This window comes from Bubalus kerabau, chromosome 6 (genome assembly GCF_029407905.1).
Source record: "Bubalus kerabau isolate K-KA32 ecotype Philippines breed swamp buffalo chromosome 6, PCC_UOA_SB_1v2, whole genome shotgun sequence".
Lineage (NCBI taxonomy): Eukaryota > Metazoa > Chordata > Mammalia > Artiodactyla > Bovidae > Bubalus > Bubalus kerabau.
Window position 1 is genome coordinate 1,999,950 of NC_073629.1, and position 26,577 is coordinate 2,026,526.

At 38.4% G+C, this 26,577-nt stretch overlaps 1 protein-coding gene across 6 annotated transcripts in view; it reads right to left on the minus strand.

The window, feature by feature from the left end:
- POU2F1 (POU class 2 homeobox 1) overlaps window positions 1-26,577 on the minus strand; it is a 399,485-nt gene that overhangs the window by 92,003 nt on the left and 280,905 nt on the right. For 4 of the 6 annotated variants that reach the window (XM_055587185.1, XM_055587184.1, XM_055587189.1 and 1 more), the window contains one exon: window positions 2,488-2,553. In XM_055587185.1, coding sequence (XP_055443160.1) covers window positions 2,488-2,553 — 66 coding nt within the window. Of the gene's footprint in view, window positions 1-2,487; window positions 2,554-5,656; window positions 5,699-7,579; window positions 7,639-26,577 lie in introns of all 6 variants that reach the window. The other 2 variants (XM_055587186.1, XM_055587187.1) reach the window with 2 other exon arrangements.

The following is a 26,577-nucleotide window of genomic DNA, read 5'->3' on the forward strand; positions in this document are numbered from 1 at the left end:
CACTCCATTCATCTTAAAACAGGGCAAGAAATTCATGAGACTGTTTCAGGAAATGTTTCAGCCAGAATTTATCTTACACACCTCTATAAATGGTTTTAGACCTGAAATATATACACAAAGTGTTGCTTAAATTTTCAGTTTTATTTTACTACAATCACGGGAGGAACCATATGCAGGGCATGAAACACATGTCGGGTATAAACCCTGACCCTGCCTTTATTTCCTGGCTGGCTTTATGCCTCAATTTCCTACCCCTTGAAATAATACCTAACTTGCAGGGCTCTCATAAGAACTCAAGTTAAACCGGGTAATGCATATAGTGCTTAAGATTTCTAAAAACATGTCATCAGCGTTTTATTAAATGTGGTACTCAATAAATGGTAGCTACTGAAACTTCTATTACAGTGATGGATTCCCAAGGAATCCCATACAGTGAACATTCGCAGTGTTATCCAATCATTCTGGGTCTGTTTCCCTTCTTTAAGAAATACACAACTCATCTTTGAATCTGTTCTTTTGGCATAGGTGTCCTGCTCATTCTCTTCTAGCATCTTAATGGTATCAACTGCCTTATTTCTCTCTGCAAACAAGTCCCACACCTAAGTGAGGTGGCCAAATACTGGCAGAGGGACTGCAGCTACAAAAAAAAAAAAAAAAAAAAGGCAAGATGGAACCCAAACAGGAGATACAAAGGAAACTGGTTGACACTTCAGACAGAGCAGAATGCTGCCCTTCCCTTCTCGGGATGTATTTACCACAGTCTATCTGGTTAGCCTCAGAGTAACTTGAGAAACATGTTAAATACAACAGGAAACCTCACTGCTCAGTTTCATATAAAGAAGCAGGTTATGTTTTAAAGATTAAAAGATTAACAAGTATCTCCTGGGACAGAAAAATTTTTAATGAAAGAAATATAGGCAGGAAGCTCCTATACTGGTTCAACTCATCTACTTCACTGCTCAGTTTCATATAAAGAAGCAGGTATGTTTTAAAGATTAAAAGATTAACAAGTATCTCCTGGTACAGAAAAATTTTAAATGAAAGAAATATAGGCAGGAAGCTCCTATACTGGTTCAACTCATCTACTTCAAATTAAAAGGTGCTGTAGCTAGGAGGGGTGGAAAACAAAGACAGTTTCCAAGAGGGACTCTCATTTTTACTGTGTCCTATGTGTGGGTGTGTGCTAAGTTGCTTCAGTCGTGTCCGACTCTGTGAGCCTCTGGACCATAGCCCACCAGGCTTCTCTGTTCACAGGATTCTCCAGGGCAAAATGCTGGAGTGGGTTGTCATGCCCTCCTCCAGGGGATCTTCCTGATCCAGGGATTGAACCTGAGTCTCCTACACTGGCAGGCAGTGGACTTCCCTGGTGGCTCAGACATTAAGGAGTCTGCCTGCAATGTGGGAGACCCAGTTCAATCCCTGGGTCAGGAAGATCCCTTGGAGAAGGAAAAGGCAACCCACTCCAGTACTCTTGCCTGGAAAATCCAATGGATGAAGAAGCCTGGCAGGCTGCAGTCCATGGGGTTGCAAAGAGTTGGACATGACTGAGTGACTTCACGTCACTTCTTAACCACTAATGCCACCTGGGAAATCCTACTATCTCCCATAGTTAGGCTTTTAAAAAAAAAATAGGCATTTTAAAAATGACAAGTCAAAGAGGCAACCCTCTGTGCAAGTAAAACACCTAGTGAAACTATTACTTTCTGGGTATCCCTTCTTAAATGGTTGTATATTTATAATTTATGCCTTTACTAGAAACTGGGGAAGTCCCTGTACCATCTCTGGCAGATAAAGATACACAGTCAGATATCAGGAGTCAAGAGTATGGGCTGTGGAGACAATCTATCCTTTACAGTCTCACCTCCTCCCAAGGTGGGGAGGTCTCAGTTTCCTCATTTTTATGATATTAATTATCTCCAGATAAAGGGTTTAATCAAGTATAAATTTTTTTCTAAAAAATTGTCAATTAAAAGGATATATTAAGAACAGATATGTTTTTATCTACTTATATTAATAATATTACTTCAATACAATTTATACTAAATGTGGATAAGATTTCCTATCTTGATTAATACCCATGACAGGAACAACTTTTTACTGAAAGGTTACTGTATAGCTGCCAAAATGTTTAATACATTTCCTGTAGTACTCACAATGACCTGTGAAATTTATTATCCCCATTTTATAGGGGAACAAATTAAGTCTCAAAAAGATTGGGAAACTGCCTAAAGTCACAAAGCTAGTAAGCCACTAATAATTCATACTCAGAACTAACTGACCCACAGGATTATTCTCTCAACTACTCTACAGTTTCTCTGAAAAAGATTAAACAATCTGCAGAAGTTACATAATCTTAAGTAAATACAGTCCCAGTTCCTGCAAATACTAACTTATATTTGACAACTCAATACTCACATTGGTTTTTATTCACTGCTTTTAGCCCTATTACATTTAATTAAAAGGCTGGATCTGAGAACCATCTCTTACCTGTGTTGCTATCTCCACTCTCCATAGATGGTTTACCGGTTTCTGATGGATTGTTCATTCTTGAGTCTGAAATAAATTAGAGGAGATTTTTTAGAACTTGGGGATGTGGTTAGGTAGGCAAAAATTGTGGCAAACAAAAAGGTTAAGAATACTGACTAATGTTACAGCCGTAAAGTTCAAGGAGAGATGGTGTCAAAACTAAAACATTGCAAACTATAATAAAATTTCATCTGAAAGAAATTTAAGATTTCCTTAACTCTGAAATGATCCACAAATAAATCATCTTTTAAAGAAATATAAGATTCTTCCAACAGAGATAACAGAAATCTAACCTGAAAAATTATGAGTATAATATGAAAAAGAGGAAAATGATTTATAATATGAAGCATAAAGTATATTACAGAAACAAAATTGGGGTGGGAGGGGGAGAAGTATACCTCACAAAGTAAAGTATGTTATTCCCAAGTAGTTTCTTTTTTCATAAGTAAAGATATTCATTAATTATAACCTAAATAAGCTACTGGTAATCTTGATAACAGACTGGACAATAACTCAACAGAATAAAAAGAAAACATGTCTAAGAAAAATAACTCCATATTTACTCTCCATGCCCCCCATAACAAACTAAACATGCATCAAAGTGAAAATATACCAAATTCACACAATTATACAAGAAGCGGACTACAAGGCTTAATAGCTACAGCTAATAATTACAAAATTAAGTCACAGTCATGCTCACTTAAAAATGATACTGCTTTGATATCCTAAATGGACACCTTCATAGTAATAAGTTTTCATCAAGCAATATTAATTATCTTAGAAGATATGCAAGAGGGAAAACAAGAACAAGTGCACTTTATTCCTACCTCTAAACTATACTTTTATATATCTTATTCTATTTCTCTTGTGAGCTGAAACTTAGCATATTTATAATCAAATAAGTTTACTATCAAGCAAGTTCTAACTTTTCTGCCCATCAGGTTAAGAACTATTTAACTATCATCATTAGTAGAGAATAATACTTAAACTGTATTTATTCAGATTTTTGACTCAAGAGCCCATTTTGTCATCTGTTTAAATGTTTAACTAGAAAATCAAAATAATCGTTAGTAGACCAAATCACTTTGCCCTTAGTTATTTTATCCACAGGCATAACTGATAAGAATCAAGAATCCTCCCATAAATTTCATTTCCAATCTGGAAGCTGTGCAATGGCTTTTCTAATATAGTTTTTGAAACCAATGCTTGCCTTATGGGCTTATGCAGTTCTAACATATCTTTGTTCTGTTCTTCACATGTTCAGAGTTCAAATTTGTTAAGTCTGCAGTCGTAAATGAAGGCAGTTCTATAACTTCCTTCCCAGACCCATCCAGAAAAATTTAAATATCATCTGAAAGCGTACCAAGTTTTGAAAGCAACAGGTGTACAACTTAGTAAATATCAGCTTTCTGAATGACTTAACCAAAATCTTATGAATGTCAACAAAAGTCACAATAAATCTAATATACTAATAAAGCATACATGCTACTCAATGCTTCCTTTATAATGTATTTTAAAACAAAATGGGAAAAAATGAACTAGCTTACATTCATCAGAAGGGTAACAATTTTTTCCCCACAAACCATAAAAACAAAGCTGTAGGCACAGTTCTTAACAAGTCATGGTCTTGTATAATTCATATCTTGGTTTCCACATGTATAAATTAAAAATTATCTCACAGATATTCTATGTGAATCTTCTATGCATTTTCTATTAAACTCTCAAGAGTTTAATACACATACACAAAAATAAATAGAACCAAATTCTGACTAACTATACAACTATGAATGTTGTACACTGGAATGAAGTGGAAAAATGTTTAAATGGTATTAACTGTGAACTGAAAATAACAGAATTTCTAATTCTAAAATATAATGCCAAAAATATTCAAAAAGGTACTGTCCTTTCTTGAGTTCCCAACTTAGTAGACGAGTAAATACAAGTAAGTTTGATTTATGTTTGAAGCTTTTTTTCCTCTCTAGGCACACTAAACTGACTCTGTGAGTCTAAAACACAATCTACAGGTTGCTCTTGGACTCAATTCTTGACATCAGTTTGTTATTTTAGTCATTCACCCTTTTTCATAGTGGTTCTATCATGTTGTGTAAATATTACTACTATCTTGGGTTTAGACCATGCCTTCTGCCTAAAAATTCAAACATTTTCAGATCTCTTATTTTATTATGAGCAACTGCAATGGTGTTAGGGACAGCCTCCATTTTTCAAGTGGGAAAAATTACATACAGGAAAAAAAAATAATCCGGGGTTCATAACATCACTTGGAGATGTGACCAGCGTAACCCAAAGAGGTTTCAACAGTTCTTCATATAAACAGAAAAACTCAGCACAAAATATGGCCACTATAGTCACAGTACATCTAAAAACCAAAGTGCCTCAGTGTATTTTAAACCTTAATCAAAGACAGTTTATATATTCAAGCCACACATTTCTCTCCCCAAATTTTATTGTTCTTTAGGAAAAAACTAAAAACACGCTTTCCAGCACTTAAAAATTGTTTCCTGAAGAACAGAGTTGATTTTTAAAAATAAAAAAGGATAGTATTAATCAGAATTTGAAAAGGGTTAACAGTTTCTAAAATCTGGAAATTGATCAGCAGTTCTACTGCAGTTAACCATTCCCACTACCTTCTGCATTAGGATTTATGGGAACAACTATGTACTATGGCTCCATCTTATTTTTCACCAGGCGTTTTTGGTTTTTAGATAAGATATTCATATTCAGTATGCAAAACATTTTTACTAATATGTACATATTATCGAGGTACACTTTATATCTTGTTTCAGATTTAGACTGTTTTTTTAGAACAATATGAAATGCTCTCAACAGAAATGCCCAAAAAGCAAAAATGTCCTCCATTCAAGTAGAACTCTAAATCCACACTATTTACTGAAAATATCCTCTGAACCAGAAGAGCTAGTGGTGGGGAGGAACTTACTGTAAATTCAAGCAGGCTTATGCTTTGCAAATGCTCTCCTCCTTCCCAGCTCAGTCCACTTCTCCCCCCTCCCACAAGTTGGTTGCATATGCGATTAAGTATTTATGCATAGTCAACCCTACACACACTATTTCCATATTAAAGCTTATAAGAAAGAACTGTGCTGGTACCCACCTAGGACATAGTCACTGCAGTCCAGCATTGCTGTGAAATCTTCTAGAGGTTCAGACAGTCCAAAGCAAGGAAGAAACAGGTAGCGGTTTGGTGTGGGAGAAAGAAGGTACTACTATTTCTAAATCTACACTATATTCTTTAGAGAACAAGGGTGGGAGGTGGAAAGTGGATTAGGGGGAGAAGCAAAATACAACTTCAGTTACACCATAGCAATCTTCAACTGAATAAGGAAACTTCAGTTGCTCAGAGTAGTTTTAGTCTCTCTTACCAGCTAGGACTGACATTGTCAAGGCAACTGAAGCATGAAAAGTTCCCCTTTTTGTAATAAAATAGAAACAAAGATTGCAGCTGGCAGTTTCCATAATGAAGCTTAATCAGTATGCGCGTGATTAGGGCCTTATGCAAATCTCTCCTCGTTAGCACAGCAGCCAGCACTTTGAAGTCCACGAACAATTCATTTACAGAATACACTGAAAGCACCCCCTGCATAATTTAAATCATTACATAAATATTTATCAGTCTATTTGCATATTAATTGGCAGTGCATGAAGGGAAAAATTATCTCCTGAGTGCCAGCATAATAATTAGGAGGATAAAATGAGATTTCTTCCAATGGTCTGGCTTCTTGGACCTAACTTAAGATAGTACTGAGGGAGAGGGGAGGGACAGGAGACAGTGTTCTGTTAAAATGCCACTGAAATGACACGTACAAATTAGAAACAACTCTACAGACTTAAGCACCTTTAATCTTATTCCTGCTGGCAACAATGACTTCAGTAATAAGAGGATTTGCAAAAAGCTTTTGACACAATCCAAATAATCCCAAGGAAACAATTAGCAAGGTAGAAGCAGAACACAGGGCTGTCAAGATGGTGCTAGCCTGCTGATAGAGAATTTTCCAAATATTAACATACACTGTCAGGGGAAAGTCCTACTTTAAAACAAGGAACCAACAAATACATGGAAGCAATGCAGCATCTATAAAATTATCTTCATGAGTATGAAAACTCATTAGCTACAAATTCTTTTATACTATCAAATTAATCAAATAGATTAATTGAATGCCACATATCACAAAATATCCTTCCCCCATCAAAATCAATCCAAAGTGTATGGCAATTTGTTATTTACAATATCTATCATCAAAAAATGGGTCATTAAATTGTGGAATTACTTACTATTTTCCAGTACATTTCACTTAATGGATATGAATCTATAAACTTAAAATACTTACAGAAAATATATTTATTCAATTTAAAATGAATTTACAAGGTAAAACATCAATCCCAAATTTTTTAGGTGTTACCTTATGACAACATTCTAATGTAATCATTAGACAGTTTGAGAGATTTCTAAAAACCCATGAGATAGGCATTACTACTCCTTTTTAAAAATAAGGAAACTGAGGGACAGCTTTAGAGCTGAAGTATTTTACCTAATGTTACACGAATAATTTGGAGTCAGGATTTAAAACCAGATTTTGCTGACATTAAAACTTGAGCACCTGGCCACTATAATACCTAGGTACAAATTATACATTTAGGGAACTGGTAGACACTGAGGGCCTGAATCAAGCAGCAGACTAAAACAGTTTATTTTCAGCGTAGTAAGGAAACCAATAATTGGTGACAAGGACTTTGTGTTTAAAAGTCAAGTGTGTGTGGGCACACAGAAGAGTGCACTAGGCTTGAGAGTTCTTAACGGTATTATTTCATTAATAATTGCTTTTATTCAGAACTCATCTTCAAGCATGCCAAGTGTCTGATTCTTAAAAGTATGTATATACCTTTCCCTAACATTAAGGGTGAAATGAAATAATATGCGTATGAGGAAATGAAATATAAGATTTCTCTAAGGGATGTTCAAAAGATTTCCCTGCAAGTCAACAACTTTGCTAGGAACAGAACCAAAAAGCTCTCTTACCTTTTAGATCAGCACTCTATTTATATTGCTAGTTTTTCTGTTTTATAGAACCACAAAATCTGTAAGAGAGGGAGTTTGGGGGAGAAATTTAACACATGTAGTACCTGTGAGGCTTTCCCTCTTTGAACCTTCCTTTCCTCATCTGTAAAATACTATCTTTTTCACAAGGCTGCTGTGAGGATAAATGTCCCTGTGCTTCTCAGACTAGACCCTGCACTGGAGCAGGAGGTCGTTGTGTCAGAGAAGACATGAAGACATGGGACAAACATGGTGTATCTTCTAAGATCATCGATTTTATTCAATAATAATTCACAATACTTTGTATTAAAACAATCAAGAATATATTATGGAACACAAAATGAAACAAATGAATTTTTAAGGTAGAATGTATTGGACTATACAGCTTCTACTTGGCAGGAAAATATGAGAAGTAGCGATGAATGTGATTGGAATTTAGTGGATGTCAGTCATTAAATGTTTTTTCCTTCTTCTGCCTTCATAAAATTTTACATTTACTGCCTGCATTTATCACAGAATCTCTCTGAACCTCACAATCTACCTTTTTCTACCGTATGCGGTAAATACCACTCAACTATATTTCTGATGCCAACTAGGTCTTTCATACATCAGCCAAGGATGACTTATAGCTACAGAGAGACAATCACGGGCAACTACGGAGTGTTAACTGGAAGATACCTGCAGGGCAGTATAACAACCCACCTCTCCCTCAGGTCAAGAGAGTTCCACAGGGTCTTTCTGCACAGCAGGCCTATACCTCACCTACTCACATAAGTGAAGTCGCTCAGTCGTGTCCGACTCTTTGTGACCCCACGGCCTGTAACCTGCACCAGGCTCCTCTGTCCACGGGATTCTCCAGGCAAGAATACTGGAGTGGGTTGCCATTTCCTTCTCCAGGGGATCTTCCTGACCCCAGGGATCGAAGCCAGGTCTCCCACATTGCAGACAGATGCTTTACCCTCTGAGCCACCAGGGAAGCCTCCAACTCACACAGGCTACTCTGAAATGTGAGACCTCCTTCCCCTTACTGCACAACTCACCAACTTCACCCCAGGATGAGGGAGAGAGAGGCAGCATGAGACGCAACCATCCAGGATGACATGAAGCCTCACCTTTCCTGGGCTACTGTCACAGTGGTAAGGGTGAAGAAAACTCCTTCTCTGTCACTCTTGATCTAGGTACTTTGTGCATTCTAGATGGAAGGCTTAAATATTGGAAGGTTGTCCAGGCCTTTCATAGATGGATCGGGGGAGGGATGGCCACCATTTCTCCATTAGAGTCCCCTAACCATGGAATACTTAGATATGAAAGAGGGGAACAGACAGAGAGCTTTTTCCACAAAGTCTCAAATGTTCCTGGTGGCTCAGCTGGTAAAGAATCCGTCTGCAATGGGGGAGACCTAGGTTCGATCCCTAGGTTGGGAAGATCCCCTGGAGAATGGAAAGGCTACCCACTCCAGTATTTTGGCCTGGAGAATTCCATGGACTGTATAGTCCATGGGGTCACAAAGAGTCGGACACGACTGAGCTACTTCCACTTCAAATGTTCACTTGGTCCTCTGTCTGAAATAGCACATTAAAGCTTAACCTAAAAAGAATATCCTTTTTAAAAAGAAGAACCATTTCTGGGAGGTTTGTGGGATTGCTATTCACACTTCAGCATGAATTAAATCAATTATAAATTGCTTTCTTTTTAAGACCTAGTTTGGCTTCCCTGGTGGCTCAGTCAGTAAAGAATCTGCCTGCAATGAAGGAGACCCGGTTTGATTCTTGAGTTGAGAAGATTCCCCTGCAGAAGGAAATGGCAACCCACTCCAGTATTCATGCCTGGGAAATCCCATGGACAGAGGAGCTTGGAAGGCTGCAGTTCATGGTATCCCAAAGAGTTGGATACAACTTATTGACCAAACCACCACCAAGACATAGTTTAGGAGTTAATTACTAAGGTAACAATTGTTTCCACGGGAAGAGGTCAATAAATACTCTTTTTTAAAATAAATACTTTTATTTAAGTATAGTTGATTTATAGTGATTCAGATGTACAGCAAAGTGATTCAGAGACATATTTTCAGATTCTTTTCCATTGAGTTCAGTTCAGTTCAGTCTCTCAGTTGTGTCTGACTCTTTGCGACCCCATGAACCACAGCACGCCAGGCCTCCCTGTCCATCAACAACTCCCAGAGTCCACCCAAACCCATGTCCATTGTGTCGGTGATGCCATCCAACCATCCTATCCTCTGTCATCCCCTTCTCCTGCCCTCAATCTTTCCCAGCATCAGGGTCTTTTCAAATGAGTCAGCTCTCCACATCAGGTGGCCAAAGTATTGGAGTTTCAGCTTTAACATCAGTCCCTCCAATGAACACCCAAGACTGATCTCCTTTAGGATGGACTGGTTGGATCTCCTTACAGTTCAAAGGACTCTCAACAGTCTTCTCCAAGACCACAGTTCAAAAGCATCAATTCTTCGGCGCTCAGCTTTCTTCACAGTCCAACTCACATCCATACATGACCACTGGAAAAACCATAGCCTTGACTAGATGGACCTTTGTTGGCAAAGTAATGTCTCTGCTTTTGAATATGCTGTCTAGGCTGGTCATAACTTTTCTTCCAAGGAGCAAGTGTCTTTTAATTTCATGGTTGCAGTCACCATCTGCAGTGATTTTGGAGCTCCCCAAAATAAAGTCAGGCAGTTTCCACTGTTTCCCCATCTATTTGCCATGAAGTGAGGGGACCAGATGCCATGATCTTTGTTTTCTGAATGTTGAGCTTTAAGCCGACTTTTTTACTCTCCTCTTTCACTTTCATCAAGAGGCTCTTTAGTTCTTCTTCACTTTCTGCCATAAGGGTGGTGTCATCTGCATATCTCAGGTTATTGATATTTCTCCCGGCAATCTTGATTCCAGCTTGTGCTTTCTCCAGCCCAGCATTTCTCATGATGTACTCTGCATAGAAGTTAAATAAGTAGGGTGACAATATACAGCCTTGATGTACTTCTTTTCCTATTTGGAACTAGGCTGTTGTTCCATGTTCAGTTTTAACTGTTGCTTCCTGACCTGCATACAGGTTTCTCAAGAGGCAGGTCTGGTATTCCCATCTCTTGAAGAATTTTCTACAGTTTATTGTGATCCACACAGTCAAAGGCTTTGGCATAGTCAATAAAGCAGATATAGATGCTTTTCTGGAACTCTCTTGCTTTTCCCATGATCCAGCGGATGTTGGCAATGTGATCTCTGGTTCCTCTGCCTTTTCTAAAACCAGCTTGAACATCTGGAAGTTCACGGTTCACATATTGCTGAAGCCTGACTTGGAGAATTTTGAGCATTACTTTACTAGTGTGTGAGATGAGTGCAATTGTGTGATAGTTTGAGCATTCTTTGGCATTACCTTTCCTAGGGATTAGAATGAAAACTGACCTTTTCCAGTCCTGTGGCCACTGCTGAGTTTTCCAAATTTGCTGACATATTGAGTGCAGCACTTTCACAGCATCATATTTTAGGGTTTGAAATAGCTCAAAGATGGAGAAGCTCTATACAGTCATCAAAAACAAGACCGGGAGCGGACTGTGGCTCAGATCATGAACATGAAGTCTTTTCCATTAAAGGCTATTAAAAGATATTGAATATAGTTCCCTGTATTATATAGTAAGTCCCTGTTGTAATCTGCTTTATATAGTAGTAGTGTGTATATGTTAACCCCAAATTTCCAATTTATCTTTTCCTTACCATCTCCCTTAGTAACCATAAATTTGTTTTCTATGTCTGTGAGTCTATTTCTGTTTTGTAAATAAGTTCATCTATAGAATTTCAGTTTCCACATATACGTGATATCATATTTATCTTTCTCGGACGTATTTTACTTAAATATGATAATATCTAGGCCCATCCATGCTGCTACAAATGGCGTTATTTCACTCTTCTATGGCTGAGTAATATTCCTCTGTGTGTGTGTGTGTGTATGTCATATCTTATCTATTCATCTGTCTTGGCTTCTTAGGTTGCTTCCATGTCCTGGCTACTGTAAACAGTGCTGATATGAATACTGAAGTGCATGTATCTTTTTGAGTTAAAGTTTTCAGATATATGCCCAGGAATGGGATTGCAGGATCATATGGTAACCCTATTTTTAGTTTTTAAAGCAATCTTCCTACTTTTCTTCATAGTGGCTGCACCAATTTACATTCCCACCAACAGTGTAGAAGGGTTCCTTTTTCTCCCCATCCTCTCCAGCATTTATTATTTGTGGCTTATTAACAACAGCCATTTTGACTGGCATATGTGAATGATGCCTCCTAAGGCTGCAGTACAGGGACTTGAGTACACACACCAAAAAATAAAAAAACACAATAAGCCCCCAAACCCCAAATGGAATGTCTACCATTTACTAAAAATTTAGATGACCAAATACCAAACAGTATTTATTTTTAGTAATTACCTTTTATCAAATCTTTACAAAGCAGTCAGCTTGGGTTTTCACAGGAAACTTAAGTTTTTCCAGAAACCTAACTTTTTCCTTGATATATTTAATAATTATTTAAATTGTCTAATTAAATAAGAAGATTAAACCAGAATGAAAAGGCCTGACAGCACAAACCAGTACATGAACCCTGATACCCATCCGCCTCCTGCACCAGCAGCAGACATGCGCAGGCACACTAAGGAGCAAGCACTTAGCAGGCTGAGGTGTCCTCAGGATGCTTCAGGCAGGAATTCTGAGGGCCTCAGTTAGACAGATCTGTCATAGGTGGTGGTTTGTTAAGAAGCTGCCACACCAGAAAGCAGGCAGTATTTAAGAGGCTCACGCTCTGGTCTCTTCCTTAACCTGTGCTACCTTCTACAACCATGCCACAGCTCATTCACTGCTCAATCCAACACTCTGGCATTCTTCAGTAAACACAGCATCATTACAAAACCCAACCCTGAACTGCTTAGCTGTAAAAGCTTAAATCTTGTGTGGTTCTACTTAACTTTTACCATTACACTAAACTTTTCTATTTTACCATCCTGGTTTTTACTTCTATAACTGTCTTTTGTTTTAAACAGTTTTGCAGTCATTTATCTCATGTAAAAACACATTCAATAAGTATTTACTAAGTGCTGTCAGACACTAGAATAGGAATTGGGACTACAACGCTGAGTCACAGAATGCTTACAATTCCACAGTAGACAAAATATTAAACAATCATCTAAATACAAAATATGGCTCAATGGTAAAGAATCTACCTACCAATCTCTGATCCAGGAAGATCCCCTGAAGAAAGAAATGGCATCCCACTCCAGTATTCTTGCCTAGTCAGACACTTAGCAACTGAACAGCAGCAACAGCAGTAAATACATAACTACAAGTGTGAAAATCCCATGGAGGAAAAGAACAGGTGACAACACAGATCTGTAATTTATTTTGACATCCTTGGCTAATCTTAGAGTTCTCCAACCTTAAGAACAGGAATGTGACTTTTTCTCTGATTACATTTCTTAAATCTACGAAAAACAGACTTTATTTAAAACCATGTGCTACTTTGGTTATTCCCATCCATCCTTTGAACTAGGCTTCCCAGGTGGCTCTTGATGAAGGTGAAAGAGGAGAGTGAAAAGGCTGGGTTAAAATTCCACATTCAAAAAACAAAGATCATGGCATCTGGTCTCATTACTTCATGGCAAATAGATGAGGAAACAATGGAAACAGTGAGAGACTTTATTTTTGGGGCTCTAAAATCACTGCAGATGGTGACTGCTGCCATGAAATTAAAAGACGCTTGTTTCTTAGAAGAAAAGCTAAGACAGACCTAGATAGCGTATTAAAAAGCAGAGACATCACTTTGCCAACAAAGGTCCATCTAGTCAAGGCTATGGTTTTTCCAGTAGTCATGTATGGGTGTGAGAGTTGGACAATAAAGAAGGTAAAGTGCTGAAGAATTGATGCTGTGGTACTGGAGAAGACTCTTGAAAGTCCCTTGGACAGCAAGGAGATTAAACCAGTCAATCCTAAAGGAAATCAACTCTTGAGTATTCACTGGAAGGACTGATACTGAAGCTGAAGCTCCAATACTTTGGCCACCTGATGCGAAGAGCTGACTCACTCATGCATTTTGCATACACGTTAATTAAGCAGGGTGACAATATTCAGCCTTGACGGGCTCCTTTGTTATTTTGCTCTATACCAATTTTACTGTCACATGTGTAGATTCATGCAATCACCACTGCAATCAAAATACAGAACTATTTCATCACAAAGAATTTCCCTGCTGCCACCCACTATGGCTAAGTTAAATATGAAAGTTAAATAAGTAGGATGACAATATACAGCCTTGTTGTGCTCCTTTCCAAATTTTTAACCAGTCCGTTCCATGTCCAGCTCTGACTGCTGCCTCTTTACCTGCATAAAAGCTTCTCAGGAGACAGGTAAGGAGGTCTGGTATTCCCATCTCTTTGAGCAATTCTGTTGTGATCCATATAGTTTATTGTGACCCACAGTCCCGTCTGTCTTGGGTGGCTCTGCATAGCATGGCTCATAGCTTCATTGAGTTATGTAACCCCTTTGTCACAACATTGTGAAGGGTGATCTATGAAGTGAAAAAAGTGAAAGTGAAGTCGCTCAGTCGTGTTCGACTCTTTGCGACCCCATGGACCATAACCTACCAGGCTCCTCTGTCCATGGGATTTTCCAGGCAAGAGTACTGGAGTGGGTTGCCATTTCTTCTCCAGGGAATCTTCCCGACCCAACAATCAAACCTGGGTCTCCCACATTGCGGGCAGAGGCTTTACCGTCTGAGCCACAAGGGAAGCCCATGAAGGGCTTATCTGAAGGGAATATGCTTATTTGCCTTCATATCACCTTCAGTGACATGTCCATTTTTTTCCTAGATTTTTTAAAAAATGCAAAAATCTGTTGCTTTGTTTCTTTCGGCTATTTCCCACAACTTGTGGGATCTTAGTTCCCCAACCAGGGATTGAATGGGGACCCTTGGCAATGAAAGCATGGAGTTCTAACCATCGACCAGGGAATTTCCTCCAAATCTCTTTTTTTCTAATGGATTTGTTTTTCTCTGGTTCAGTTCTGAGAATTCTTTATACATTGTAGATAACAATCCTTTATCAGGTATGTGCTTTGCCACTATTCTTTCTTACTGTGAAGTCTGACTTTCCATCCATTTAACAGAGCTTTGCACACAGAAAAACTTTTTAATTTTAATAAAGTCCAGGTTATCAATTTTTTTCTTTTACGGACTGTGTTTTGGTGTCATAATTAAGCATTTTTTACTGAGGTCTATGTCTTAAAATTTTTCTTGTTTTTAATCCTAGTGTGAGGTTTAGGGTAAAAGTTTTTTTCCCTCCTCATTTGTTGAAAAGACACTTCCTTCACTGTTTTTGTACTTTAGTCACAAATTCATTGGCTGTACTTGTATAGATATTTCTGAGTTTTCTATTCTGTTCCACTAATCAATGTGTCAATGTCCCTAATACTGAGGCCTTGATTCTTATAAAAACTCTTGAAATTAACGATGGATTCTTCACATTTTCTTCATTTCAAAATTTTATTGACTTTTCTAATTCTTTTGCATTTCTATATTAATTTTAGGATAACAATACCTATTAAAAATCTTAACAGAGTTAATGGATACACACTACTAAGTAAAACAGATAAGTACAAGGACCTACTGAGTAGCACAAGGAATTATACTATTTTACAATAAACTGTAAAGGCAAAGAGGGCTTCCCAAGTGGCTCTGTGGTCAAGAACCTTCTGTCAAGCAGAAGTCGTGGGTATGATCCCTGGGTCAGGAAGATGCACTGGATAAAGGAATGGCTACCCACTCCATTATTCTTGCCTGGAGAATCCCATGGGCAGAGGTCGCAAACAGTTGGACACGACAAAGTGACTGAGTAGCACAGCAGCAATGGAAAAGAATCTGATCTCATATATCACTTTGCTGTATATCAGAAGCTAACAACATTGTAAATCAACCATACTTCAACAAAAAAGCAAAAACAAAAAAAAATCTTAAAGGAATTTTAATAGGAATTACATTAAACCTGTTTATCAATTGGGAAAGAATTCATCTTTCCTATGTTGAATCTTCTAATCCATGAACACAGCACATCTCTCCATTTCCCTTAACTTCTCCCATTAGTATTTTTAAGTTTTCAGCAAAGAAGTCCTGAATATGTCCTGCTGGATTTTAAATTAAAAATTCTTTTTGGATAGGGCTGCTAGAAACAAATTCTATTTGTTTTCCTCCATCTAAGAATATCTTGATTTCTTCCTTCATTCCTGAAGGATATTTTTCCTGAATATAGAATTTTTGACCTCTTTCTGTACTTGAAAAATATTTTGCAAATGCCTCATAGCCTCAATGGTTTCTGATGATTAATCCACTGTTATTGGAACTGTTTCTCCCCATACATAAGCTGCCACTTCTCTCCTTGTATTTTCAAGATTTTTCCTTTGTCTTTAATTTTACGTAAGTTTTATTATGATGTGTCTTGCACATTTCTTTGGGTCTATCTTGTTTGGAATTTGCTCAGTTTTTTGCAGGTGCAGGTTTATGTCTTCTGCCAAGTATGGCAAGTTTGCATCCATTATTTCTTTAATTATTTCTCAACCCTGCATTCTTTCCACTCTTCTCCTTCTCTTGCTGGAGTCTTTTTTGGTCACAATCCTACAGGTACCTAAAGCTCTGTTCATTTATTTGTTCTGGTAATGTCTACTGTCTTATCTTCAGGATCCCTTTGTCCCCTCCATTCTACTATAAGCCTACCCAGTGAGTTTTTTCTTTCAGTTATATGGGTTTCAATGCTAAAATGTCCATTTAGCTCTTTATATTCACTATTTCTTTATTGAGGTTTTCTGTTTTTTCACTGAGCCTTTATTTTTTACTTCTTTTACTGGTTTGGTGAAGAAATTACTAGTGGAAATGCTTTAAAAAATTATGGCAATATGTAAAAAAGAAATAGAAGCCAGCTTGAAATGTCTCCCATTGACCAACTTTTGGACAATTTGGACAAAGTGAAAAAAAATGATGAATTATAACCATTACTCACAGCAAGTCATGAGTCCATGCTTATATAAAAATAAATGAACAGAGAGAAGAATAAGTTCTTCCTTACAGCAGAATGTCAGGAAAAGCAACATTTGGAAACTATTATATTAGGTTGATACAAAAGCAGTCGCGGTTTAGGGCTGTGAATTTTAAATAATTAAAACTTGGCTCAAACACATCTTTATTAACAAAATAGGAACCATTTCAATTGACACATTTTTGCCAATGAGAAATAAGTTTGTTTACTCCTGTAGCATAAAAATCCTTTCTTCAGAACTCACAAACTCTTGGCAAGCATTTTCTGTCTCCTACTAGTTGTAGAAGTGTTTTGCCTGCAAAAAGTTGTCAAGATGCTTGAAGAAGCCAAGGTTGGTTGGTGAGAGGTCAGGTGAATATGGCAGGTGGGGCAAAATTTCATAGTCTAATTCGTTCAACTTCTGAAGTGTTGCTGGTGCAATGTGCGGTAGGATGCTGTCATGGAGAAGAACTGGGCCCATTCTGCTGACCAATGCTGGCTGGAGGCCTTGCAGTTTTTGGTGCATCTCACCAATTTGCTGAGCCTACTTCTCAGATATAATGGTTTCGCCAGGATTCAGAAAGATCACACTGGCCGGAAGACCACCAAACAGTGACCGTGACCTTTTTTTGGTGCAACTTTGGTTTGGGGAAGTGCTTTGGAGCTTTTCTCGGCCCAACCACTGAGCTGGTCGTCACCAATTTGGTAACATCCACTTTTCGTCACACATCACAATCCAATTGAGAAATGGTTCGCTGTTGTTCCATAGAATAAGAGAAGACACTTTAAAATGACAATTTAAAAAAATTTTCAGTCAGCTCATGAGATATCCACGTATCAAACTTTTTCACCTTTCCAATTTGCTTGAAATACCAAATGACCATAAAATGGTTGACATGGAATCTTCAGCAGTTTCTGTAGTCATAAGATGATCAGCTTCGATGACTGCTCTCAGCTGTCCATTGTCCACTTTCAATGCCTGGCCACTATGCTCCTTATCTTCAAGGCTCTTGTCTCCTTTGCAAAACTTCTTGAAGAACCACTGCACTGCATGTTTGTTAGCAGTTCTTGAGCCAAATGCATTGTTGATGTTGCGAGTTGTCTCTATTGCTTTATGACCCATTCTGAACTCAAATTAAAAAATCACTCAAATTTGCCTTTTGTCTAACATCATTTCTATAAAATAAATATAAAATAAACAGCAAGTAATAAGTTATAGGAGTAAAAAAACAAAGCAGGAAATGTGCATTAAAATAATGTATAACATAATCTCATTTATTTAAGAATGCATTCCAATATGAAATGGCAAAGTTCAACAATGTAAGACCAAAATTACTTTTGCACCAACCTAATAGTAGTAAATTCAGTCAAGAAACAACGAATGCTAAATACAGTGGGTGAAAATTTGATGACAAAAATTTACAGTTTGCACACAAAATATAAGACTTCCCAGGTAGCACTAGTGGTAAGGAACCTTCCTGTCAATGCAAGAGACTTAAGAGACAGGTTGGATTGAAGGGTTGGGAAGACCCCCTGCAGGAGGGCATGGCAACCCACTCCAGTATTCTTGCCTGGAGAATCCCATGGACGAGGACCTGGTGGGCTACAGTCCAGGAGGCTGCAAAAAGCCCACAAAATATGTATTAATTACAAAGGGAAGAAGTGTACCTTGCAGTAAAGAAGCTTGGTAAATACCACCTTTAATTGAGTGATCAAAGTGAGTATCACTAGTCAAGAGACAAATCAAACCTCTAGCCCTCTAAAAAATGAGAACACTTCATTACTGTGAGATTCCAGCCATAGACACATAAACCTGAATCTAACCATGAGAAGGCAATGGCACCCCACTCCAGTACTCTTGCCTGGAAAATCCCATGGACGGAGGAGCCTGGTAGGCTGCAGTCCATGGGGTCGCTAAGAGTCGGACACGACTGAGCAACTTCACTTTCACTTTTCACTTTTATGCATTGGAGAAGGAAATGGCAACCCACTCCAGTGTTCTTGCCTGGAGAATCCCAGGGACGGGGGAGTCTGGTGGGCTGCCATCTCTGGGGTCACACAGAGTCAGACACGACTGAAGCAACTTAGCAGCAGCAGCAGCAACCATGAGGAACTATCACACAAGCTCTAATTCAAACACATTCCACAAAACGTATTCTTCCAAAGTGTCACAGTGATGAAATAATCAAGGAAAGACTAAGGAACTACTCCAGATGGAAGAATACTAAAGAAACATGACAACTAAATGCAAAGCACAATATTGGATTGAATTCTTTTGCTATGAAGAGGATATCTAAGAGAACTAAAAAAATTTGAATATGGTCTACAGATTAGTTGGTAGCAATGAATTATTGTGAATTTCTTGAGTTTTATGTTTGCATCAAAGCTATGCAGAAGAATGTCCTTATCTGCAGCAACTATATATACTGAAGTATCTGGGAGTGACAAAGCATAAAGTCAGCAGCTTTTTCTCCAAAGGTTCAGGGAAAAAGTTATCTGTACTATTTTTCAACATTTCTGTAAGTCTAAAATCATTTTACAAGAAAAAGGAAGATATAGCAAAGATTTGGGGGGGAGGGGAGGAAGAGGTCGACAAACTATCGTACACAGTTTTATTACCCTAGTGGATTCTTGTTCTCTCCAATCTTCAGAAATCTCTGATCACAAGATACATATTAACACAGGTTAAACTATAATTCTTCCAGAGCATGAAACATACAGATAATCTAGTATCAGAGTGCACTTGAAATAAATTAAACAGTATTCTGATGGGCATTTCAAAATATGGTGGAGGAGTTGACATTTTAAAGCTTTACATTGAATTAATGGTAGTTCGGATTTAAACTCAGATCTAAGCACTGAGTATTGGACAACTTTCCATAGCTTGTGTCGTATCACTTACTTATATTCAAAGAAAAAAAAAGAATTTGAAATCCAATACAACCAAACATGCTATTAAATATTTTAGAAACTGGACTGCAAGGAGATCCAACCAGTCCATTCTGAAGGAGATCAGCCCTGGGATTTCTTTGGAAGGAAAGATGCTAAAGCTGAAACTCCAGTACTTTGGCCACCTCATGCGAAGAGTTGACTCACTGGAAAAGACTCTGATGCTGGGAGGGATTGGGGGCAAGAGGAGAAGGGGATGACAGAGGATGAGATGGCTGGATGGCATCACTGACTCGATGGACGTGAGTCTCAGTGAACTCTGGGAGTTGGTGACGGACAGGGAGGCCTGGCGTGCTGCGATTCATGGGGGTCGCAAAGAGTCGGACACGACTGAGTGACTGATCTGATCTGATCTGACAACCAAAAATGTTATTAAATATTTTATAAACTCAGTTAATTTTAAATAAAATCTACCCAGGCATAAGAAAATATTATAAAGTGAATTTTACTTTATTAAAATTGAAGTATAGTTGAATTTTTCAAAGTGGTATTATAGATATATTTCATATTCTTTTAAAATTACTTTCAGTGGTTCTACAATGCACTATGTCCAACTTTTCCTACTTAAGAGACCCTAATCAAATGACTTCATATGCTTTATGGGTTGAATTGTGTCTTCCCCAAAGATGCCAAAGGCCTAATCCCAGGATATGTGAATGTGACCTTATGTGGAAATAGGGTCTTTGGAGATGATCAAGTTAAGATGACGTCATAAGGGTGAGCTCCAGTCCAATACTATTGCTATCTTTACAAAAGAGGAAAATTTAAATACAGAGGCAGACACACACAAAGGGAAGACAAGAAGGAGGCACGGAACAGATTCTCGCTCACAACCTTCAGAAGGAACCAACAGTGGCAAAACCTTAATCCTGAATTTTTAGCCTCCATGACTATGATAAGATAAATTGCTGTTGTTTGAGGCACCTGAGGTATGGTACTTTGTCATAGCATCCCTAGGAAATTTAACACAACATTTGAACCTTAACTGTCTCATCTGAAAAAATGGGAATAATCATGCTGTCCCCCAAGGCTGTTCTTAAAATTAAAATGAGAATGTTAGTTATTTTGACAATAATCAGGAATTATAAAAATAACAGGATTATTTTAATATTCTAATAAATATTCAATATATACTACTCAAGATTTTTTCTATTTTAACCTTTAAATGCTGCTAAGTCTCTTCAGTCGTGTCCGACTCTGTGCGACCCCACAGACAGCAGCCCACCAGGCTCTGCAGTCCCTGGGATTCTCCAGGCAAGAACACTGCAGTGGGTTGCCATTTCCATCTCCAACGCATGAAAGTGAAAAGTGAAAGTGAAGTCGCTCAGTCATGTCCGGCTCTTAGTGACCCCATGGACTGCAGCCCACCAGGCTCCTCTGTCTATGGGATTTTCCAGGCAAGAGTACTGGAGTGGGGTGTCATTGCCTTCTCCAATCTTTAAAATAACATTTCTTAAAAGTGTAAATTTTCCCTTTAAAAAGTTTTTTAAAAACCACTTTACTGAGATATGACTGACATACAAAAGGCTGTATATATTTAATGTATACATACTTGGTAAGTTTGGAGATAATATGCATCTGTGAGGCCACCATTAAAGCCATAAACTTATTCATCACCTATAAGAGTTTCCTTTTGTGTCTCCCACCCCACTTTGTTTTTAATTAAAAACGTTTTTGTGGCAAGAGCACGTAACTAAGATCTACCCTCGTGGCAAAATTTAAAGTATACAATAATACACTACTGTTAACTATTGTCTGAGAACTTAAAATCTAATTTCCCAACACATCCTGAGCTGCCCCCCTCCCCGGGCAAAAAAAACCCAAACCCATTAAGTGGCTGTCTATACAGCAATCCCAGGTAGCTGTGACTCAGAGAGCTGGAAACAATCAAAGGATTTGGTTGGCCAAAAGTAGATGACAAAAGAATATAAAAAGTTTAAAAAGCTGACCATCTATATAAAAAAAGAGATATATTTGTAAATACTGCTTCTTGTCTTTGCTCTACTTCCTGTACTATTACAGTTACCCACAGTTTATAAGTGAAAGCATACATGTAGATTCCAGCTTGTGTTTCTTCCAGTCCAGCGTTTCTCATGATGTACTCTGCATATAAGTTAAATAAACAGGGTGACAATATACAGCCTTGACGTACTCCTTTTCCTATTTGGAACCAGTCTGTTGTTCCATGTCCAGTTCTAACTGTTGCTTCCTGACCTGCATACAAATTTCTCAAGAGGCAGATCAGGTGTTCTGGTATTCCCATCTCTTTCAGAATTTCCCACAGTTTATTGTGATCCACACAGTCAAAGGCTTTGGCATAGTCAATAAAGCAGAAATAGATGCTTTTCTGGAACTCTCTTGCTTTTTCCATGATCCAGCAGATGTTGGTAATTTGATCTCTGGTTCCTCTGCCTTTTCTAAAACCAGCTTGAACATGTGGAAGTTCACGGTTCACATACTATTGAAGCTTGGAGAATTTTGAGCATTACTTTACTAGCGTGTGAGATGAGTGCAATTGTGCAGTAGTTTGAGCATTCTTTGGCATTGCCTTTCTTTGGGACTGGAATGAAAACTGACTTTTTCCAGTCCTGTGGCCACTGCTGAGTTTTCCCAATTTGCTGGCATATTGAGTGCGGCACTTTCACAACATCATCTTTCAGGATTTGGAATAGCTCAACTGGAATTCCATCACTTCCACTAGCTTTGTTTGTAGTGATGCTTTCTAAGGTCCACTTGACTTCACATTCCAGGATGTCTGGCTCTAGGTCAGTGATCACACGATTGTGATTATCTGGGTCATGAAGATCTTTTTTGTACAGTTCTTCTGTGTATTCTTGCCATCTCTTCTTAATATCTTCTGCTTCTGTTAGGTCCACACCATTTCTGTCCTTTATTGAGCCCATCTTTGTATGAAATGTTCTTTTGATAGCTCTGATTTTCTTGAAGAGATCCCTAGTCTTTCCCATTCTGTTGTTTTCCTCTATTTCTTTGCATTGATCGCTGAAGAAGGCTTTCTTATCTCTTCTTGCTATTCTTTGGAACTCTGCATTCAGATGTTGATATCTTTCCTTTTCTCCTTTGCTTTTTGCTTCTCTTTTTTTCACAGCTATTTGTAAGGCCTCCCCAGACAGCCATTTTGCTTTTTTGCATTTCTTTTCCATGGGAATGGTCTTGATCCCTGTCTCCTGTACAATGTCACGAACCTCATTCCATAGTTCATCAGGCACTCTATCTATCAGATCTAGGCCCTTAAATCATTTCTCACTTCCACTGTATAGTCATAAGGGATTTGATTTAGGTCATACCTGAATGGTCTAGTGGTTTTCCCTACTTTCTTCAATTTAAGTCTGAATTTGGCAATAACGAGTTCATGGTCTGAGCCACAGTCAGCTCCTGGTCTTGTTTTTGCTGACTGTATAGAGCTTCTCCATCTTTGGCTGCAAAGAATATAATCAATCTGATTTTGCTGTTGACCATCTGCTGATGTCCACATATAGAGTCTTCTCTTGTGTTGTTGGAAGAGGGTGTTTGCTATGACCAGTGCATTTTCTTGGCAAAACTCTATTAGCGTTGCCCTGCTTCATTCCGTACTCCAACGCCAAATTTGCCTGTTACTCCAGGTGTTTCTTGACTTCCTACTTTTGCATTCCAGTCCCCTATAATGAAAATGACATCTTTTTTGGGTGTTAGTTCTACAAGGTCTTGTAGGTCTTCATAGAACCGTTCAACTTCAGCTTCTTCAGCGTTCCTGGTTGAGGCATATGGCAGAAAGTGAAGAGGAACTAAAAAGCCTCTTGATGAAAGTGAAAGTGGAGAGTGAAAAAGCTGGCTTAAAGCTCAACATTCAGAAAACAAAGATCATGGCATCCGGTCCCATCATTTCATGGGAAATAGATGGGGAAACAGTGGAAACAGTGTCAGACTTTATCTTTTTGGGCTCCAAAATCACTATAGATGGTGACTGAAGCCATGAAATTAAAAGACGCTTACTCCTTGGAGGAAAGTTATGACCAACCTAGACAGCATATTCAAAAGCAGAGACATTACTTTGCCAACAAAGGTTCGTCTAGTCAAGGCTATGGTTTTTCCTGTGGTCATGTATGGATGTGAGAGTTGGACTGTGAAGAAGGCTGAGCGCCGTTTTGAAGTGTGGTGTTGGAGAAGACTCTTAAGAGTCCCTTGGACTGCAAGGAGATCCAACCAGTCCATTCTGAAGGAGATCAGCCCTGGGATTTCTTTGGAAGGAATGATGCTGAAGCTGAAGCTCCAGTACTTTGGCCACCTCATGCGAAGAGTTGACTCATTGGAAAAGACTCTGATGCTGGGAGGGATTAGGGGCAGGAGGAGAAGGGGACGACAGAGGATGAGATGGCTGGATGGCATCACTGACTTGATGGACGTGAGTCTCAGTGAACTCCGAGAGTTGGTGATGGACAGGGAGGCCTGGCGTGCTGCGATTCATGGGGTTGCAAAGAGTCAGACACGACTGAGCGACTGATCTGATCTGATACATGTAGATGTGTCTAGCACATGCCCAACACAGTAGGAAGTTAATAAATGTCAGCTGCCCCAGCCCTACCTCACGTCCTTCCCTTTACTCAGTGGATGATGAGTAGCTGCAAGTAATATTTAGGATAGTTACATAACTTTGTAATCTCATCATAATGTCACTGTATCAATAAATTTCTTCCACCTTCACAAGTTCCAGTTAGAACAGAAAGGTACCAATCTAATTTATGTTATTTCTCGTTTTGAATAGTAGAGATTAGAATGCACATAAATTACAATTCTATGCTATAAAATCTCCACACTACCAGGAATAAAAGTTATGTGTGCCTGTGTGCTCAGTCACTCCATTGTGCTGATTCTTTGTGACCCCATGGACTGCAGTCCGCCAGCCTCCTCTGTCCATGAAATTCTGCAGGCAAGAATACTGGATGGGTTGCCCTTTCCTGTTCCAGGGGATATTCCCGATCTAGTGACAGAACCCATGTCTCCTGCGTTGGCAGGTGAATTCTTTACCACTGAGCCACCTAGGAAGCCCCAATTATGTGACATGGGCTACGAAAAAAAAAAGTATTTCTTTATATCTCATTGTCTACATTGTGCACCCCACTCTCTTTCGGCCAGGCAGGTTGTGGCAGTAATTTAGTGAAAGATTCCTGAGGACAAGTGAATTTGAAAGGATAAGTTAGGTAAGATAAGACAAAGACTCTCCTAGTTTGAGAAACTCAGGCATTCTAGGTATTTTACTAAAGAAGAAGTATTTTCTTTAAACTTTTATCATTACGGTTTCATTTAGGATAATAAGCTTTTGTTTATTCCAAAGCCAGTCAGACACCTGAAATGTCTTAATTTCTGACTAATACTCTTTGCTATAATATTGATATTTTTTCATTAATGGTATCTTAGCTTTATTTTTAGGTTGAGTAATATTCTAATTTGTTTTTTAATTGAAGGATAATTTTTTTTACAGAATTTTCTGTTTTCTGTCAAACCTCAACATGAATCAGCCATAGGTATACATATATCCCCTCCCCTGTGAACTTCCCTCCCATCTCCCACCCCCTTCCACCCCTCTAGGTTGATACAGAGCCCTTCTTTGAGTTTCCTGAGCCATACAGCAAATTCCCGTTGGCTGTCTATTTTACACATGCTAATGTAAGTTTCCATGTAACTTTCCATACATCTCATCCTCTCCTCCCCTCTCCCCATGTCCATAAGTCTATTCTCTATGTCTGTTTCTCTACTGCTGCCCTGTAAATAAATTCTTCAGTAACATTATTCTAGATTCCGTATATATGCATTAGAATACGGTACTTATCTTTCTCTTTCTGACTCACTTCGCTCTGTATAATAGGTTCTTGGTTCATCTACCTGATTAGAACTGACTCAAATATGTTTGTCTTTATGGCTGAGTAATATTCCGCTGTGCATATGTACCAAAACTTCTTTATCCATTCATCTGTCGATGGACATCTAGGTGGCTTCCATGCTCTAGCTATTGTAAATAGTGCTGCAATGAACAACGGGATACATGTGTCTCTTACAATTTTGGTTTCCTCAGGGTATATGCCTAGGAGTGGGATTGCTGTGTTATATGGTGGTTTTATTCCTAGGTTTTTAGGGAATCTCCATACTGTCTTCCATAGTGGCTATATCAATTTACATTCCCACCAATAGTGCCAGAGCTTTCCCTTTTCTCCACACCCTTTCCAGCATTTATTGTTTGTACACTTTTTGATGGCCATCCTGACTGGTGTGAGGTGATATCTCATTGTAGTTTTGATTTGCGTTTCTCTAATAATGAGTGATGTTGAGCATCTTTTCATGTATTTGTTGCTGCTGCTGCTGCTAAGTTGCTTCAGTTGTGTCTGACTCTGTATGACCCCATAGACCGCAGCCCACCAAGCTCCCCCATCCGTGGGATTCTCCAGGCAAGAATACTGGAGTGGGTTGCCATTTCCTTCTCCAATGCATTAGAGTGAAAAAATAAAGTAAAGTCGCTCAGCCATTGCCTTCTCCCATGTACTTGTTAGCCATCTGTATATCTTCTTTGGAGAAATGTCTGTTTAGTTTTTTCCCACTTTTTGATTGGGTTGTTCGTTTTTCTGGTATTGAGTTGTATGAGCTGCTTGTATATTTTGGAAATTAATCCTTTGTCAGTTGTTTCATTTGCTATTATATTCTCTCATTCTGAGGGTTGTCTTTTCACTTTGCTTATAGGTTCCTTTGCTGTGCAAAAGCCTTTAAGTTTAATCAGGTCCAACTTGTTTTCTTTTGTTTTTATTTCCATTACTCTAGCAGGTGGGTCACAGAGGATCTTGCTTTGATTTATGTCATCAAATGTTCTGCCAATGTTTTCCTCTAAGTATTTTATAGTTTTTGGTCTTACATTTAGGTCTTTAATCCATTTTGAGTTTATCTTTGTGTATGCTGTTAGGAAGTGTTCTAATTCATTCTTTTACATGTAATTGT